General features: G+C 35.3%; 2 protein-coding genes across 12 annotated transcripts in view; one reads left to right on the top strand and one right to left on the bottom strand.

Annotated features, from left to right (window-relative positions):
• Nucleotides 1-298: 298 nt before the first annotated feature.
• Nucleotides 299-10,723, bottom strand: LOC123541496 (uncharacterized). Its single transcript, XM_045327028.2, has 5 exons — nucleotides 10,277-10,723; nucleotides 8,410-8,610; nucleotides 5,198-5,307; nucleotides 3,583-3,733; nucleotides 299-1,645 (listed from the first exon to the last, which is right to left on the bottom strand). Exons 1-5 carry the CDS (start codon nucleotides 10,483-10,485, stop codon nucleotides 619-621), a joined length of 1,698 nt encoding a protein of 565 aa, XP_045182963.2. The 5' UTR covers nucleotides 10,486-10,723; the 3' UTR covers nucleotides 299-618.
• Nucleotides 10,724-14,955: 4,232 nt separating this feature from the next.
• LOC123540098 (protein argonaute-2-like) overlaps nucleotides 14,956-16,688 on the top strand; it is a 55,388-nt gene continuing 53,655 nt past the window's right edge. For 10 of the 11 annotated variants that reach the window (XM_053526260.1, XM_053526255.1, XM_053526261.1 and 7 more), the window contains exon 1: nucleotides 14,987-15,071. In XM_053526260.1, the coding sequence (XP_053382235.1) occupies nucleotides 15,053-15,071 (19 nt within the window). In that variant the 5' untranslated portion in view covers nucleotides 14,987-15,052. Of the gene's footprint in view, nucleotides 15,072-16,688 lie in introns of all 11 variants that reach the window. The other variant, XM_053526264.1, reaches the window with a different exon arrangement.

The following is a 16,688-nucleotide window of genomic DNA, read 5'->3' as shown; positions in this document are numbered from 1 at the left end:
GTTTTTCATCCGCCACTTTTTGTAAACAAATAAGTTCTCGTCACAAACAACTTCACGCGAGATAACGAACGGTAACTCTATCGTGTAAAATCTTGCGAGGGAGCGTCTCAAAGTCGCTGAAAACGGTCTGATAATCGATTCGGGAGCCTGATTTCACAGTCGCTTGTCGCGTAAGGCAAGGGATTGCTTAATTAAGACTCTTTTAATAGTAAATTGCGTCCGGAGCATAAAAAAGGGTCGCATATGACAGGGAGTCGCTAAATTCAGGGGGTCGTTAAGGCAGTCTCGACTGTATTAACGTCAACAGGTGAAATATTTTTTGTCTTGCTAATATTTCTTCCTTGCCGAAAACGTACGAAACACAAGGAAATTGATAAGAGCAAAACAGTTTTCCAAAATATATAGTCTACATTGAATGCCAATCCCAGCTTCGAAGTCCTTGCATAAATAAAATCAAAATTCATTGCAAGGAAATCTTTAGGATGGACTGAGAGAGAAAAATATCGACCATATTGAATAATTAATTATCTGCTTGTATATTCTGTTTAAATACGAGTAGGATTTGAGAAACCTTCTGAAAAATGTCAAGTCTAGAGCTGTTGCATTATTCCTTTTCCTCTAACAGAAAGACGCCCAGTGTGGTAATATGGCTGTTGAAAACATGCCGTCGCCATTTACAAACAATACTGGCGGTGTTGGTGTGATTCTCTGTCCGTAATTTTGTGTTTGTATCGAAGGTTGGTACATGTATCTACACTGTGAGGCCGGGGGCACCTGATCTGCGATCGGTGTGGAAACATACATACGTTGTCCAGCACAGTGTGGAGTTTGGGATAACACGTGACTTTTGGATGCCTTTTCCGGCGTAAAGTTTAGCTGTTCAACGCTTTCTCTTGAGTCTGAAAAATCACTGAGGCTGAAAGGTGACAGATCGAACTGATTGAAGTCGTATTGATTGTTACTTAACTGGTTGGCGGTGTATTGTTCATGGACATTTAACGGCGATGTCGAATATATGTCGTGGTTTTGCTTTTCACAGTTGTTTACAAAACTGCAAGAGTTATTGTTCGTTGAATCAGCATATCCACTGTCAGTACAACTATAGGATGTACATGGCGGCGTTCTCCTATCCTGTCCCGAACAAATGAAGCTTGGTTCAGGACTAGAAACAACGAATTCAGGAAGCCATGGGTCTGCAGCACGTGGCGGCGTGGTCCGGTGCCCAAACGATGATTGGATGTGCGGTTGTATTTCCGGTATGCGCATGATTGGTGAAGAGCTCCGCGTCTGTGTATGGTAAGAGTGCAGATTAGGTGATACCTGCGAATGCGCAGGGGGAAGTCCAGTGTCTGGCGAATGAGTCACATAATACCCCGTGGATGAGGCAGATGATTGTGTGAACTCACAATTTCTTGACTGTATGTTCAAAGTCACGTGTGGCTGGTTTTGCATTCTTTGGAATACTTCCCGGTGTTTTGGCGGTCGATTTTCGGACTGAGTATTTTCCTGTTTCCATGGAATCAAACATGTCTGAGATTCGAATATTTGTCCTGGAGTGTTCGATTCCTCAAGAGTTTTCCGGAAGTCCGCCATTTTGTTAGCTATGTAGTCACCTACAGAGTTCCAGAAAGGCTCAGAGTTCATTCTGAAAATAAAAATTGAAGCAATAAAAAACAGAACTGAAAAAAGCAAAACAGAACAGAACATAAGTTTTATTGTAGACTTAAACATTATGCCCCTTATTCATATAACATGAAACAATGAACTTCAATATCAACAATATCTTTACAAAATATTACTTACAGGTCCTAAAGAAGATAAAGGCATAATATTAATATTCAGTTGTCATAGTACAGAAGGTATAAGCAGGAATATCTTAAGTATAATTTTGGCTACATACCTCATCTAATTTTTAGTAAAATACGTAGATACCAAAGAAATGATTTAATTCAGAAATATACTCGATCTTAAAACAAGAGCTGTCCGTAAGACAGCCAATCTCGACTATTCGAAATATTGTCCCAGAAGCAGGAAAATATTACCCAAAATGTTAACTATCAAAAGAGTTTTAAGTTCAAAAGGGGACATTATTTGACCAAAATGCATATCAGAGTTATAGGACTTGCTGCTATCAACTAGTTTTATAACCCCGAAGGCACATTTGAAGTTTCAATTCAATATATGCATTAGTTTTGGAGATAGTATCTTGCATGTAAAACTTTTACCAGAATTTTCTAAGTCCAAAAGGGGGCATAACTTGCCCAAAATACATGTCAGAGTTATGGGACTTGACCAAGTGAGGTTGGTAATTGATCTAGAAAATAAAAAAAATAAGTTTCAAATCTATATGCCTTTAAGTAATAGCTGTAAGTAATTGCACACAAAACTTTAACCAGGATTTTCTAAGTCCAAAGGGGGAATAATTTGGCTAAAATGCAGGTCTGAGTTATGGGACTTGATACTATAACTAGTTTATAACCCCAAAGACGCATGTTAAGTTTCAATTCGATATCTGCATTAGTTTTGGAAATAGTAACTTCACTAACTTGCATGTAAAACTTTAATCAGAATTTTCTAAGTTCAAAAGGGTGCATAATTTGCTCAAAATACATGTCAGAGTTATGGAACTTGACCCAGTGAGATTGGTAATTGACCTAGAACAAGAAAAAATAAGTTTCAAAACTATATGCCTTTAAATGATAACTGTATGTACTTGCATGCAAAAACTTAACCAAGGTGTGACGCCGACGCCAACGCCGACGCCAGGGCGAGTAGAATAACTAGACTAGTCTTCGAATAGTCGAGCTAAAAATGATGAGAATGCAATAAAAAATAAATTAGATTGTCTATTGAGCCATTAAATTCCGAGTAAATATCGAAATGTACCAAACATTAATTGTATCAAAAATTACACGTGGTCGTTTGAAACAAAATACAATGTAGTCGACTTAGGTATAGCGGCATCATTGTTTTGTTAGTTTATACTAATTTATTTCAGTCGACTGCGACCAAAGCTTCAAGCTTGTATGTGCACTTCCAGTACTGATGTCACCGTGATGAGAAGATATGATCATGACCCCAGTGGGACTCGAGCCCACGACCCCCGGGTTGAGCCGCCGACCCTTAACCAATAGACAGCCGCTCCCATTTCTTAGTTGTTTAAAAGCTACATAATCACGTATACTAGAATTTTAGTGTTTGTTTGTTTCTTTCTTTGTTTGTTTTGGGTTTAACGCCGTTTTTCAACAGTATTTCAGTTATGTAACGGCGGGCAGATAACCTAGATTCTGTACCAGTACAAACCTGTTCTCCAAAAGTAACTGCCAACTTCTCCACATGAATCAGTGGTGGAGGACGAATGATTCAAGACCCAATGTCTTGAATTTTAGTGTTAATATGGTATCTAAACTGATGTAATCCCTAGAATGACTTAACTGAAACCAGCACAGCACATCTTCACAATGAATGGTGATTCTGAAATTTGGCCCCCTTTTAAGCCTAATTGAATGAAAATCACTGGAAAAAAATAATGGTGTAAATAAAAAATAGTCGACGCATTGTTAAATAACTTCTCATGTTTACCTGAAATACGCAGACCTCAAAGTGTTCGTTCCAGATTCTTTGTCTATTGTAGCCCGATAGTCCCCCCTTGCGAAGCACGCTATACTGTTTGGTAAGATGCACCATAGATATGTAGACCTCGCCAGTTTCTCATTGTTGCTGGCACCACGACCTGAAACACAACAGCAAAGTAAGCCGTGAGTATTGAGTTTGTTTGAAGATCGGTAGTCTTCCGGGAGAGTTTCGGCAAAAGTCGGACCCTGGGTAGTACTTACTATGCATGTCTGTAAAATCTGAGAAATGTCATTTCTACAATAACTTAAAAGCTTTTATATTTAAACCACATTTTTACCTTAATATCCCTTTAATTAAGTCAATAAACGTATATCCACTATTAAGGCTGATATTTAGATAGAAATAAGATATGATGTTTTGTGCACCATAACACATATCTTATATAACAAGAGTTGTCTAATGACAGCTCACTACTCTATTTGAAATCCTTCCACCTTATATGAGCTTACACAAAAGCTTTAGGCGTAAAAAATTGTTTGTTTCCGGTATCCCGACCTACCCTAAATTTTTGGCCCGACCCTAAATGTTTTTATTGCCTCGGTGAATATTTTTTTCAACTTTTTAACAAAAAGTTTTAAAACTTCACCTTTTATGCTTTAAACATGGTCAGTGATGTTAGCTATCAACTTACTGATGCTCTAAAGGCATAACTCTCTCATTTGTATTCATTTTTTTTACATAAAAATAATTTCCGAAAAGTCTCACTTAATAAAAAAATAATAAAAAAATTCCGACCTACCTACCCTAATTTTTTTGAGCTTTTTACCGGAAACAATTTTTTTAGGCCTTAGCAAAATTTTCTCAGTAGAGGAGGGAGTATATTTTTGACAAAGCAATAGCTAGAGTTATGTTATTTGTTCCATGAGGTCAGCTAATGATGCTTAATAGCTTGTGGAATTTTAACACATTTGGGCAATTAGTTTTGGAGAAAAATGCATACATGCAAAAGTTTAACTTGAAATTCTAAGTTAAATAGTGGCATAATCTGACAAAATAAAAGCTCATCCGATTCTTTTGTCTCTATATAATAGAAATATTGTCATACCCATGATTTTCTATGTCCAAAAGGGGCAATAATTCATGCAATGTAGAGTTACGGAAGTTGCTGCAAATAACTGCTCCAAGTTTTAAAGCAACACCTTTGATGAATTAGGAGAAAATTTGACCTAAACATAAAACTTAACCAAGAAATCTGATATATTCTTAAGTCCAAAAGGGGCCATAATTCTTGCAAAAAGCAGGATGGAGTTATGTGTCTTGCTGTACAGAGTCAGCTATTGATAGTGAATAAGTGTTGCAAGTTTAAAGCAATATCTTTGATAATTTAGGAAAAAAGCTGACCTTAACATAAAACTTAACCAGGGAACATCTACGCCGGCAACATCTACGCCGGCGCCGACGACGATCAAGTGGTGTCAATAACTCATTTTTTACCAAAAAAAATCAGATGAGCTATAAACAAAAAATGCTGAGATCGGGGACTACGGAATTGAGCGGAAAATGCCGATTATCGTTACGGTTTCCATTACCTTGAATAAATCTAAATAATAATGTGACTTACCAACTTGTATTTTGGAGAAACACAAAGTTTTCGCGAGGCTATGTCTCACTGCATTCTTCCAGTGTTTTCGAGTAGAGTTTTTGAAGAACTTGAACCGACTTTGTATGTAGCTGAAAATGAAAGTAATATGAAGAAAAAGATAGTTCGTGCATTTTGGGTAGTTTTTTGGTGATATTCAAATGCAAATATAAAAACAAATACATACAAAAAATACAACAGACTTTCTTCTCTTTAAAACTGTAACTAAACCGAAACATGATATAGAGTGACTATCATCTGAGGCAAAACTAACATGAGGTCGGACAGTGGTTCAATCCGGCTACCCGCCCGAATTTGAAAAAAATGCTCGAATGGTAAAAGCTAGAACGTTGTCGAAAGATCTCTATCTGTCGGTGTTACCTAAACACGGAAAAATTAGAAATGATGATTTTAATCGACACGTTTTACACATAAACAATATGTTTGACATTTTTTGTTTGTTTTGGGTTTAACGCCGTTTTTCAACAGTACTTCAGACATGTAACGGCGGAGTTTGACATTTTAGCTGATGTAAATGGACGTGGGTCGAAATCGTGGGCAGTTACATCAAATGCAAAATCTAATCAAAGGTTCTGACGTTAAAAGAAAATATTATAATAATGAGCGGTTCCATGAAAAAGAAATCTAAGTTAAGATATCAAAATATTTATTAACAAGAGCACCGCCTTGCGGGTGCTGACGCTCATCTGATTTTTTTGTGTAATAGAAATATTGTCCTACCCATGATTTTCTAAGTCTAAAAAGGGCCATCATTCTTGCAAAAAGCAGGATAGAGTTATGTTTCTTAATGTTCAGTGTCCACTTATGATGGTGAAAAACTGTTGCAAGTTTTAAAGCAATAGCTTTGATAGTTTATGAGAAAAGTTGACTTAAACATAATACTCAACCAAGAAAATGATTTTCTAAGTCCAAAAGGGGCAATAATTATTGCAAAAAGCCGGATGGAGTTATGTTGCTTGCTGTACAGGGTCAGCTTATGATGGTGAACAAGTGTTGCAAGTTTTAAAGCAATAGCTTTGATAGTTTAGGATAAAAGCTGACCTAAACATAAAACTTAACCATAAAAAAAAAAGTTTCTAAGTCCAAAAGGGGCAATAAATCTTGCAAAAAGCAAGATGGAGTTATGTTTCTTGATGTACAGGGTCTGCTTATGATGGTGAACAAGTATTCCAAGTTTCAAAGCAATAGCTTTGATAGTTTAGGAGAAAAGTTGACCTAAACATAAAACTTAACCAAGAAATCTGATATTTTCTAAGTCCAAAAGGGGCCATAAATCTTGCAAAAAGCAGGATGGAGTTATGTTTCTTGCTGTACAGGGTCAACTTATGATGGTGAACAAGTGTTGCAAGTTTCAAAGCAATAGCTTTGATAGTTTAGGATAAAAGCTGACCTAAACATAAAACTTAACCATAAAAAAAAAAGTTTCTAAGTCCAAAAGGGGCAATAAATCTTGCAAAAAGCAAGACGGAGTTATGTTTCTTGATGTACAGGGTCTGCTTATGATGGTGAACAAGTATTCCAAGTTTCAAAGCAATAGCTTTGATAGTTTAGGAGAAAAGTTGACCTAAACATAAAACTTAACCAAGAAATCTGATATTTTCTAAGTACAAAAGGGGCCATAAATCTTGCAAAAAGCAAGATGGAGTTATGTTTCTTGATGTACAGGGTCTGCTTATGATGGTGAACAAGTATTCCAAGTTTCAAAGCAATAGCTTTGATAGTTTAGGAGAAAAGTTGACCTAAACATAAAACTTAACCAAGAAATCTGGTATTTTCTAAGTACAAAAGGGGCCATAAATCTTGCAAAAGCGAGATGGAGTTCTGTTTCTTGCTATACAGGGTCAGCTTATGATGGTGAACAAGTATTCCAAGTTTCAAAGCAATAGCTTTGATAGTTTAGGAGAAAAGCTGACCTAAACATAAAACTTAACCAGGCAACGCCGACGCAGACGCCGACGCCGACGCCGACGCCGACAACCGCTCAAGTGATGACAATAACTCATCATTTTTTTTCAAAAAATCAGATGAGCTAAAAAAGAAAAACATTCTTTTGCCTTTCAATTGTTATCTTTACTTTTTCAAGTTGAATGACAATACATAAGTCATCGAACGTGTTTAGAAACATGATATGACGTCAAGAACGTCATGAAATCAGTATGACGCCGTCATGCATGACGTATACATTGCTTGACATTTATGCCACAAAATTACATTGTATCTATATCATTAAATTTTATCATGTGTTTGAATATTTAGAGACTGTTTGAAATTACCTTTTCCGAAAAATAACGTAACTGTGTATTTTTGGTTTCTTCACAAGTGTATTAATATTTTTAATTATAAACCATTGTCCTCTCATGGTTCATGAGTTGCTTTGAATTTCGGTTGCCATGAGAACATATATTACATTTATTTTTAAAATAGGGTAGAATTTGCTTTGTCTTGGATAACTAAATTACAACTAGTTTCTAGTTTCTGCATAACAATAACAAAAACAACGATTTTCCAGTATCTTAAACTATGTATGATTTATAATTAAAAAAGTTGAATCATGTCACTAATACTAGTTTTCTATGTAATGCGTAATGCGTGTTTAATGATTGTACATATATCAAGAGCAGTCCGCAAGACAACACGCTCGACTTTTCTCATTGCTTGACTCTGAATTAGAGCTTTGCCAGAAAAAAAAACTTTATGAAACTTTAACCAAAAAAAATATCTAATTTTAAAGGGGGATAACTCTGTAAAAATTCAATTCAGAGTTATTGGGATTGTTTCTCCTGGTGTAGACTTTGATAGTAAATAAATATTTTCAGTTTCAAGTCAAAAGCTTTGATAGTAACGGAAATATTTGACTTTATCAAAAACTTTTACCAAACAATTCTAAATTAAAAAGGGGCATAACTCTGTCAAAGTTCAAATCAGGGTTATGGTGATTGTTTCTCATGGTGTATACTTTGATGTTAAATAACTATTTTAAGTTTGAAGTCAATAGCTTTGATAGTAACATAGATACTTGACATTATCAAAGACTTTAACCAACAGGGACAGCGACGCCGACGCCGACGCTTGGGTGAGTGCAATAGCTCTCAGTGACTTTTTCTTCGAAAAGTCCCGCTTAAAAATGAAATAAGTATCAGTTACATTTGCACGATAAAACAACATATACTAACCTGTATATTTGTCCTATAGGCAGGCAGAAGTTTGGTGATCTTAGCATGGCAAGGTAAGCCAGTTCCGAATAACTGTAGTTGGGTTTTACATCCGGGTTATCGGTCATGTCAAGTTGTTCATAGACACTGACAAAGTTGTCAATCACGTGACGGAGTTCGTTGTCGGCTGCCGGATTCGACTGTAAGGTAGTCGTCGGAATTCTGAAATAAAAAAATACATGACACTGACATGACGCGTGACGGCAAAAGTTGCTATTTTACATTCGAATTAAAATTTTCCGTATATGAAGAATTATTTAACATGATTATAATTTTACTTTAAAATCTGGCTGTATATATATAGTGGGCCTACGTGTCCATGACTGTAAACGAAATTACAGAAGATTTAGAATTTTTCCCAATTTTTAATACAGTGCACAATATGCATACGGTTCCAAAACGTGATCCTAGGCTTCATTCAATTTCTATTTCATTAACGCTTCAATCTCATATGGCCTTATCGAAATGATAAATGAGCCGCGCAATGAGAAAACCAACATAGTGCATTTGCGACCAGCATGGATCAAGACCATCCTGCGCATCCGCGCAGTCTGGTCAGGATCCATGCTGTTCGTTAACGGTTTCTCTAATCATTGCAATAGGCTTTGAATGCGAACAACATGGATCCTGACCAGACTGCGTTGTTGGTTTGGTTTTCTCATAGTGCGGCTCAAATTTCAAGTAATTTACAAAACGTTAGATTCCTGGTATTATTCTATACTTGGCGTTCATTGAATACAACAAAAATGAAATACAAATGATTTATCTAGGTTTAAATTTAATGCTAATTATGTGTGCGGGTATATCCTGTATTGACACTATACCTCCACCGCCACAGCAACTGAAATAACTCATTGACTTATTTTAGTAATTTATTTTATTCTTAGGCTGAAACGGCTGGAGATATTTCGAAAGAGTACATCTAAAATCACTTTAGAGCAGTTAAACCTTTATCAAGCGGTTAGCCATTGGAGCGGTACAATCTGACTGCTTAAGCATGTTAAGGCAGGTAGTTCCTTAAAACATGTTAAAAGGCTAGAGAGATATTAAACATTTTGTCAAGAAAGAGGCAGTACCCTTTGTTCAGTTTCTCGACGAAATGTTGAATCTGTCTTTCGATCACTTTAATTTTTTATCACATTTTCGAAAATTCAAAGTCACCCATATCTGCCGTAAAGCACAAAGTGTCGTCATTTATACATACAGCCTGACATAAAGCCTACAGCCTGTAAATCGTATATTCTGAGTTAATTAAAGACACTTTCTTGTATGAGAGATGGGGAAAAATTTCCAAATAATAGAATTTGTTAAAGCTTTGTATATAGTTAAAAACAGAAATACACAAAAAATGGTAGATAACTCCTGATCAAGCATGGTGACCTTCGATTTTTCAAAATTCTGTTTCTAACATGACACTGTGTTCATATACAAAGATTACTGGGATTTTTTTACGTCTTTAGATTATAATTTCAAGAGATTTCATATATTTACAATTGGGAAATCTATGGGATGTCCAAATATTGAACTGACAGAATGTTTTAAAAGCATCGATACTCTAGACCTGCTGACTGATACGCCCAGTCTGCATATATTTACCAGTTATATCACAAACTTATATACTGTTATAGGTTATGCCGACAAAGCGACAATAACTCTCCGCCGAACGTTAAATTAAACATTTGACTGAAAAATATCACCGAAAGTTGTAAAAAAGGCAGACATCAAATTTAAAATTTCAGATCCCTAAATATAAAATACTGTTTCTTTGGCTACTTTAAGTTCTTGTACAATTTTAATGGTAAAACTAAGCAAAAGAAATGCTTCTCACCTGCGTGCTGTTGGTAATGTACATTGCCGTCTGCCAACGTCAGAAACTCCCTGCGGCGTGGATGCCAGTATCGGCCGTCCGATCTGTTCCGGCGACGTTCCGACAACCTGATAAACAATGTTCTTGGAACATGTTCCTGCAACCGTCGGCAACATTTTAGTTGGATTCTGGAGAAACACGTCGTTGGCGTCCTCCAACTTTCGTTTCATAGTTCACGTTTTTTGAATTTTCTCTGACACAAGAACTATATTCTAGAAATATCTCAAAACTCTTGCTTTAGTTAGTGTTCACTTCGAGCCAAGCTTTGTGTACATAAACGATTTAAATACATTAAAATATAGCACTAATTCGTAAAATATATATTTCTTTTCAGATCTCTCTAAATTTCTCCAAAAGCTCAAACAGCTTTACCAACCTTCTTTAGCAAAGAACTTCTCAATTCTGGTTCTCAACATTTGACATAATTCGCTCACTATTATTCAATATAGTAAAACGATTTGCCCGTGCATTTTTGTGAAATCTTTAACATTTCTTATTGTCATACTTGAATAAACGGTATTTTTGACATCCTTGAGCACATTTTGAGCAAATGTGTTTGCAGAGATTGTTTTCAAACCTATCAACTCGGAGATTATCCCATTAAAGTGTTAAAAAGTTGTTAATTGTTTGCAAATCGATTAATCAATTTATTGACTGGCTTTATCGATGGGAAAATAGATACACAAATCAGAATTTGATCTTGAAATTAAAATGACACGAGTGAACTATGTTTTAGACTTCATTAATATTAATGCCACCTAGCTGATATGCTAAAAATAGAAACGCAGAAGTCTATGTAGCTAATGTCGGGTAGTTTCAAGGTCTAATTATATCTGATGACAACGAAATATACACATTTTTCTAATGTGAGCTGTAATTGAAATAAAAAAAAAACTTTTTACATATTAATTTTTTTTTCTAGATCGAAAGTTGCATTTTTTTTTATTCCAGATATTTTTTAAATCTCTTTATTAACATATTTTTGATCAGGTAAACATATAATAACTAGTGCATAAACTTTTTTTTCTTTCGGCAGAATATAAGCTATAGAAGTTTTGCGCCGAAGTGCTTAAAAACTTGACAATTAGAAGATCTTACTTTGTCTCGACACGATACAGAAACTGCTCATCGTGTGAGTTATTTTTTGTTTGATTTCCTTCATTTCCATAGTAATATCTTTTTGTACAATATGACTACGAAATTGACATGTTGCTCAGATTTCCCCCCCCCCCCCCCCCCCCCCCCCTCCTTTTACGTGCACATTGTGCTATCTCGTTTATTTATCATTACTATTTTTACGCTCTCATGAATTGTGTTTTATTTTTATTTTCTATTATATTTTATCCTACACTTACTGAAGTATTTGTCGGTCAATAATCAAAACTATTGCCCAAAGTCCGAAAGTCCGAGGGCCAATAGTTATAACTATTGGCCGGCGAGCCATTCAGTAAGTGCTTTATTGTATAATATAATATAACAATATTAACACTTTTAATTTCAAAGTTTGGACGAGTTTAAATAGCTAAGTAAATATTTGTTGAAATATAGAGTTTTCTTACAGCAAAAACTATGGACAGGAATCGTGTAACAGTTGTAAATGTCTTATTATTATTATACCAGATTTGTTGAGCGCCCTTTTCATATGAAATATACGTTCAAGGGCGCTTTACAATTAAACATGTGGCATATCGCAGATATGTAGGAAAATCACACTGAAACATAACATATGGATATGCAATCATAAAACTGAAACTGACACTGAAATCTTATTCAAAACAATTTCAGAGATCGATGAATAAAAATAAATAATTATAAATAATAAATATAAATAAATAACACCGATAAAAAACTGTTTAATTGCTCGTGTAATTGCTTTATTCTTCCGTGAAATCGTTTTTAGGTGAGGCGCGGTGCACGTGAAACTTGTGCTGACTGGTAAGTAATAACTGTCTTTAAAATTACTAATTAATAGATTAAAAATATAAACGGTTAAATTAGTGAACATTTGAAGCAATTATTAGGAAAGTTGCCTGATATTATAAAATGGCGAAAATATTAATCCAGGAAAGAGCAAGAGCGATTGGTCTCATAGAAGGTGGTGCAAGTTACAATGTTGTAAGTGTTTATTTGTAGGGATAACGCATGTGTTTTGTATTATAACGTTTGCAGAATCCCGAGGGATTGGTTGGTGCCCGAGCCCGTAGGGCGAGGGTACCAACGATACAGAGGGATTCTGCAAATGTTATAACACGAAATAAAAATGCGCTAACGTTATTCTAGCATAAAACGCGGGAAAAAAACTAATAAATAAATACATTCTATCTCAACGTCATTAAATTTCCACGAAATGCGCGGAAATATCCGAGTTGTTATTTTTTCACGTTGACGGCATTTCCATTTCAGTTATCCGTTTTGGGGCCGTACGTATACAGGTCGTGTACGAATTTACCGAAAAAGATGAGTGATGTAGAGATATAATAGGGGCATGCGATTGATGCAGGATGGGGCACCTTGCCACACCGCACGTCGCACAGCGACTGTTCTAGCTACAAACAGGGTAAATGATCTGCCAATGTCATCCCGTTCACCGGACCTCATATCTGGGATGTAGTCAGTAAGGCTGTCAGAAGAAAAGCTCCACGGAATCTGAAGCAACTGGAACAGTTTGTCTTGGAGAAGTGGAACCATGTTACTCTGGTCATTTGTCAAAATTACGTCTTGCCCATGCGCAGCAAATACTGGGCATGTATCCAAGCAAATGGTGGCCATACCATGCAAGTATTATAGTTAAATTAATCCTGATAGTAGGTGATTGAAACACTGGATATTTTTAAATATTCAGTTATGCAACGTTTAGCTTTAAACAAGCTTTAAAGTTGTAACTTTAGTACACTTACTAAATTTAGTTTATTTAGGAAATAGATTTTAGTTTTGCGTGCATTGTTGGCAAATAAAACACGGTTTTGAGTTCAGATGCGTAGTAATCTAATCACGAAGACCGAAGGCATCTGGACGAAAACAAACGTGTTTTTATTTTTCAACAAAGCACGCAAAACTAGAATTTATTTCCATTCTAACACGTTCGGATTACACCAGGAAGGGGTACTAATCTGGAATCCGTAGACGCATTACCAAAAGTAGGTCATTTTGCGAAACGTGTTTTAATCGAGAAAACAATACACGATAAAATTCTTCTTTGTTTATTTAAAAAGAAAATCTTAAAAGTGTTACAATGTGTAATATACGACAGGCGGCGTGTTGTATCATTTCATTCGTCAGAATATCACGCGTCATATGGTTGAAAATTTTACATTTACATTGCCCAAAGATTATGATAACAATTTACATTAATATTATTCTTTGGGTCATCTATTTCATATATAATAGGGTTATTATAACAGTAGCTTGATCTGGGATGCAGTATTCGGCTCGAGTGGATTTTGCCAGATCGGATCTCACGAGGCGCGCAAGCGCCGAGTGTGATCCTACCTTGCAAAATCCACGAGAGCCGAATACAAAGTCCCAGATCCAGCTACTGTTATAATGACCCTTTTATTATATAACTATACCATTTTGATTCTTGTTTTGTTCTTGAACGAAATCTTCAATATGTATCGATATTAAATGAAACTTAATTAGTGAAGTTTATATGTGCGCTATTTATAGAACTGTGTCAGGTCATGCATATTAATGAAAATAGTCCGGCAGCATACAATACGGAATTTAAAAGGTACAATACGGAACTTTTGTCTGTCTGTTCATATTTAATTGTGAATACAAGCCGATTTTTTACAGAATTTATATAGGTATATAATAAAAGCTTGTTCAGTACATCCTTTGAGAATATCTCCGGCCTCAGCTTTATTTTCGAACTACAGTTTATGTGTACAGTTTAACTTATAAATAGTCTGTTTTATATAAAAATTGTTCTCTTTTTTATCTGTCATAACTGTTAGGTTTAATTTGACTGTTATTGGAAAATGTGCAGATTCTCCTCTTTCAGCTACACAGAAATTATTTATTAGGTTTCAATAACCCTTGAAAACATACAATAACCTATAACACTATAGCCATTTGTTGATGTGTATGTAAAGTTACCAATATCTTTATCTTTACCTATCCTACCATTCATGATATGTAATGAAAATATCTTACATAATTCTATCGATAGTCGGCCTTGTGCATTGAAGTTTATATCAGAACTAAAATACTTGCAGAGTGACATGTCTTATTGCATCTAACCAGGTTCCAGATCTAACATATTTTCCATCACAAATGATGAGAAATATTATTTTCGTGTATGATAAAACACATTATATAGATAGCACTCATAGCTATGTTTTAAACTTCATGATAAGATAACAGCAGGTGTTATATATATGTGTAATTAAGTTTCTAATTTTATGTGAGTTATAACAGTTTTAGGCTATTAATGTTTAATAATTTAGTGCTGTAAAATCTTTTTTCCTTCCATTATAACAATTAATAACCAAGATATATATACATTACGCCCAGTTCTCCCATTTACGCTTCATTACGTCACATTTTGCATCATTACTTGCATAAATTAGGCACCCGTGTCCGATACAGTAATCGGATACAGAACGTTGCGGCTACGGGATATAGCCGCACCAAAACGGGATTAACCTCCCCTTACAATCGTCATAGGTAGCGCTTTATCCGCCATATTGGGAAAACGAAAATTTTCAAGACAGAAGTTTACACATCAAATGGAAAATGTTTCCAATTCAACCAGGTAATAATGTGTTGCCTGTATGCCAACTAACTGTCCGTCTTCTTTTTGACATAATTCAAGAATAGCAGCGACAGCTAGGTTGACAGCGGGAGTTCGAAAACAAAGCCATCGCATGATGATAAAAAAAAATTGAGATTGGTTTCCGAGCGTCAGGGTTTGATATAGGCAGTTGAACATACAGTTATATATTCATACAGCAGCACATACGGTATTTAACACCTTTGGGCTGTAAAAATGTACTTGTATTACTGTTCTCCTTGATGAAATTGAAAAGATAGAAAGATAATCTTCTAGTTTTCCATGTCGTCAATTATTTTTTGATAAATTTATGATCATCATCAACAACAGTTCCAGCAACAGTCTGTTTCTTTGTAGAGCAAATTTGTCAGGTCTCGCTGTGAGTCACACCATCAGCTGCACACTTGCATGGAAAATTATTCTCAACACTAGTTGCAGTACGGTCAAGATCATTGCAGCCTTACTATTTGGCTTATTTTATGATTTGATATTTTATAGCTGTCATCCCTCTAAGCCTTATCCATATCTGTGTTTTGCAGTTAGGAAAAAGTAAACATTAAAAAAGACATGAAATACTTACTGATTACAATAAATTAAACATTAATATTCATATAGAATCTTCAAGCGCCAAACTTCAGATAGGTTGAATATAACATAATTTTGAATAAGAGACCTAAGTCTTTGGAAATATGAATGATGTGAACATGTGTGAAAAGATATTTACCCTGACACTGGTTTCAGTACACAGCAGACTGCCGATGACACGAAATTTCAAAAACAAAACACAAAATATACATTCAAAAAATGTCATCGAGATAATTTTATGCTTTTCCTAACAGAAATATGCAGAATAAATTTGGACATGACAGGACTGTGAATCGCAGCAACAGTCAAAAAATTATCACGCTGTCCCGAAACGTCCTGTGATTTGGACTAAGATCATTGAAGATAGCCAGCTAATGAGTTTTATAAATTTACTAAAGAGGGTATGAAAATGTTAATTTTGTGCTAAGCGATATTTAACTGACCTTGGTTGCCGGCAATGTAACTTGGCCATTTCAGTAAAGTGCCTGTTGTTAGTTTTGTAGATAGTGCACAATATTTGTATCAAGTGGTAATGTTTTCTCGGAAAACCAATTGGGTGCAAACCTTGCGTTAGACAGAGGTCTTCGTTGTGATTTGTCGAAAGAAGTATGTCTAAAGTTATTTGTCTTTATGGGTAATCTCAATAATTTGCAGACAGGTAGCCAGTACGTAGGAACAACGGTAAAGGTTAAATGAAAACCAATACATAGACTGATGTACTGTTAATAATAGAAACCCATATTAAACACTTGAACTAGCTGTCATAAGTTCAGTTCTGCAGGGTTACTCTACGCTTTTGGTCAGCTGCTTGTGTTCAGTGTGAAGCAAGTTTTAAACATTGTTTTTTCATTTGCAGATTTATGCTTACTGTAACATTATTTAGTTTAAGGAGAGTTCAGATATAAATTAACTTATGTTTTAATTTCTTGAATGTAATCTAGGAATCACTGTCAGCCAGCTGCTTTTGAATTGTTGTTCGCTGAATGTTTAGTTTGTATTAATTAGTTTATAAAG

Source organism: Mercenaria mercenaria, chromosome 16 (genome assembly GCF_021730395.1).
Source record: "Mercenaria mercenaria strain notata chromosome 16, MADL_Memer_1, whole genome shotgun sequence".
Taxonomy (NCBI): Eukaryota; Metazoa; Mollusca; class Bivalvia; order Venerida; family Veneridae; genus Mercenaria; species Mercenaria mercenaria.
This window is presented reverse-complemented; position numbering and strand designations above follow the sequence as displayed.

What these genes read in the sequence shown, in the direction of transcription:
- LOC123541496 (XM_045327028.2), bottom strand. Translation starts at nt 10,485, where the DNA reads ATGAAACGAAAGTTGGAGGACGCCAACGACGTGTTTCTCCAGAATCCA. An exon ending in ACATTACCAACAGCACGCAG is followed by an intron (nt 8,611 to 10,276) that starts GTGAGAAGCATT and finishes TTTTTATTTCAG; the next exon opens with AATTCCGACGACTACCTTAC. An exon ending in TTTCTCCAAAATACAAGTTG is followed by an intron (nt 3,734 to 5,197) that starts GTAAGTCACATT and finishes GTTGTGTTTCAG; the next exon opens with GTCGTGGTGCCAGCAACAAT.